The 3,077-nt window shown below is 45.2% G+C and overlaps 1 protein-coding gene across 1 annotated transcript in view; it reads left to right on the top strand.

Moving 5' to 3' along the window:
- The first annotated feature begins 202 nt into the window (after nt 1-202).
- The window catches only part of LOC109373940 (kynurenine/alpha-aminoadipate aminotransferase, mitochondrial-like), a 12,883-nt gene continuing 10,008 nt past the window's right edge, over nt 203-3,077 (top strand). Inside the window, exons 1-3 of the mRNA XM_019628209.1 lie at nt 203-588; nt 1,248-1,416; nt 2,398-2,588. Of these exons, the coding sequence (XP_019483754.1) occupies nt 522-588; nt 1,248-1,416; nt 2,398-2,588 (427 nt within the window). The 5' untranslated portion in view covers nt 203-521. The remainder of the gene's footprint in view (nt 589-1,247; nt 1,417-2,397; nt 2,589-3,077) is intronic.

Genomic DNA, 3,077 nt, shown 5'->3' with positions numbered 1-3,077 from the left:
ATGGTTAAGAGTCCTACTAGCTTTCAATTGATTCAAGCACTGGCCCAGGTCTGTGGCTGCCTGGCCTCCGGCCCTCACCCCAAACCCTGCGCACCGAGAGCGATGACCAGGGGCGGGGACTCACTCGCGACCCGCGGCTACAGGCTGCAGTGCGGCGGCAGGGGGCGCGGCGAAGCCAACCCGGCCTCCGCCCCTGCTGCATCCTGAACATGTGAGACTGAGGCTCCCAGAAAGCAGACGCAGGACCCTCCCTCTGCTGGTGGACCTTTAGTCCTGCCACCCGCCCCAGGCCGGTTCGCGACCCAGGCACGCAGCGCCGCCTCCAGCAGGGGGATTTCGGCAGCTCTCTCCCAGCACTGCGCTCCAGAACCCAAGCGCTGCCCGGTGACAACTAAGGTGGCGTTTCCAGAGTGCCGAGGCAATAGTGGACGAGGCTAGTTGGTTGTTTAGCCAACCAACTTGACGCGGCTCTTTAGCCTTCAACTACGGAAGAAGGTGTTTGGTGCTTGGGTATCAGAGACATGAATTACACACGGTTCCTCACGGAGACGAGTGCAGCGAGAAAGCCTAATGCCATCCGAGTCTACTGTGAGTGCTGGGGCAGCGCCCCTCACCCCAGGGAGGGGGGGGGTGGTCCTGCAGAGCCTCTCAGGGTGCTGCCTACAGTCACCACTTGCTGGCCATCCTTCATTCAACCGGAAACGCTCACTGTGAGCCCAGCTCTGCGTGCAAACATGAATTCTGGCTGAAAAACAAGGCGGGAAGTCGGTTCTCTCTGCTCCAGTGTAGTAGGAGCAGTAAGAGAGAGGCACAGGCTGTGGGGGACAGGTCCTAGGAAAAAGAGGGAGTGCTGTCTAAAAAAGTTGCTTCCTGGGACATGAGTAGGGGGTAGGCACGGTGCGCAGATGTGTGTGGCTTGGGCAGGGCCTGGCAAATGGGAGAGAAAGCAGGGAGCCAGGAAGCCTGACAGGCAGGGAGGGGCTAAATGGACCAGGGTCTTCTGTTACTGTGGCCCTTTGTGTATGTCCCTGATCACTGCCTTCTTAGTTGGACATCTTCATTCCTTAGCTCAGCCACCAGTGAGGTGGGTCCAGAAAAAGTTATTTTATGTTTATTTTAGATTAGCACCGTATCACTAGATATTGTTAAACTTTACAGTTTGATTGACTGTAGTGCTACATACTAAACAATCACTGTTTAGGAAAGTCTTCAGTGAACGTGTTTCTTCTGTTCCATATTTATTGTAGCTGAGATATTGAACAGGGCACCGAAATCGGTCATCTCCTTGGCTACTGGATCACCAAATCCGAACACGTTCCCTTTTAAGACTGCTGTTATCACCACAAAACATGGACAGACCATCCAATTTGACGAAGAGATTATGAAAAGAGCTCTTCAGTATTCTGAAAGCGCTGGGTAACTATAACATATTTTTGTTGGCCTATTTTATGAGCAATATTCTAAGGCCTACTCACTGATAAAGTGACTTGTGTCTTTTTTTTTTTTTAAACTGGGCACTTAACAGGACGGTTTAGGGAAGAGTTTTTAAAGAATAATTAAAAGGAACAAGGATACTGAGGGTCTGATGCTCGTCAGAGACTGCTGCTCACTCTTACATGCCCGGGAGAGACAAAAAAGGCTTCTGGAAGGAAGTACCATTTGAGCTGAGGCTGAAAAAAATGAGATGATAGCTAGGTGAAGAAGCAGGCTAGGAAAAGGGAGGAAAAAGATGATCCAGGAAGCACTAATTTTAAGTCCCAGGGCAATTTTCTAAGAATTATGTTCCCTTTCTAAACAGGCTGCCATACACATATGTTGCCCTCAGTTCAGATGTGTAATTCTTAAAGGCAAAGCTAGAACACAAACCTGAAGATTTTCCTTAGCCAATCATCTTCCAGTAGTAAAGGATAATTTATACAGTGTCTATAAATTATACTTTATTAAAGACTTCTTTGTTCTGTGATTGAAAAGCATATTGAAATTTAATACATGCTGTGCATATATGAATTATATGTAACATATACATAGGATTTTGTTTCCATGACACAAAGTACTTTTTGAGCCTGGACTTCTTGGTAGCCTATGGAAATATTCCTAAAGAGAACAAAGAATTGGTTATGCAGTGAGTGCTCTATTGTAAAATAAAGAGTGTAGGCTTTGCACTGAAAAGATGTAGATCCAAGTCTCAAATCATTTAATTACTGGCTGATTGACTTTATGTGAAGTTCTTAATCTCTAAGTCTATTGCCTTGTCGTTTACATCAGGATATTAATACTGGTAAAAAGTGTTTGAGCATTTTAACATTGACTGCATAGAGTACCTGGTATAAGGCTAGCATTTAATTCCTCTCTTACTATGATTTTTGCTACTGTTTGAAAATACATTTTATGCTTTAGAATCCCAGAGCTGTTGTCCTGGCTAAAACAGTTACAAGTAAAATTGCATAATCCTCCCACCATCCATTATCCATCCAGCCAAGGACAAATGGACATATGTGTCACAGCTGGCGGCCAAGATGGTCTTTGTAAGGTAAGACTGAAAGGAAAGGGTACCCCACATGAAAAATCAAATACGTTCATAAATACAGGCATCTCTCACTGACAAACAAGAGGATCATGTTTTGTGAGTTACTGATAGTCTTTCTTGTCTTTTCCTAGCATTATAAACAGGGAACTTGAAGACAGTCACCAACCTGGTTTTTCTTAAACGTAGGTCATGTGGACAATGACCTAGAGCTATGAGTCATTCAAACAAGATTCCCACTGAGGGACTACTCAACTCCTACCAGCAGCTTAGCGAGCACCGCTTAATTTCATCTGGCTCAAAGATTCTAATTACATTTGGATTTACGTTATTTTTGTTATGAAATTTCAATATAACTTTTAAATTCTTTAGAGGGCACATCCCGATACTCCTCAGATAAAATGTGATTCCTTTGTGTGTCTGCTTGTGTAACCATCTGTGGTCCCTACTGCTTGTATCTTGTCTCCCTCTTGGCCGTATTTCTCTACATCTATGTATATGTCTGTGCCTCTGACTTTCCTCCGGGTTGTCACTCTCTCTTTCTCAGTTATTC

The sequence above is a fragment of the Hipposideros armiger genome, unplaced genomic scaffold, assembly GCF_001890085.2.
Source record: "Hipposideros armiger isolate ML-2016 unplaced genomic scaffold, ASM189008v1 scaffold_756, whole genome shotgun sequence".
NCBI classification, from domain to species: Eukaryota; Metazoa; Chordata; class Mammalia; order Chiroptera; family Hipposideridae; genus Hipposideros; species Hipposideros armiger.
The sequence above is the reverse complement of the archived record's forward strand: the minus strand, read 5'-3'. Positions and strand labels throughout refer to the sequence as shown.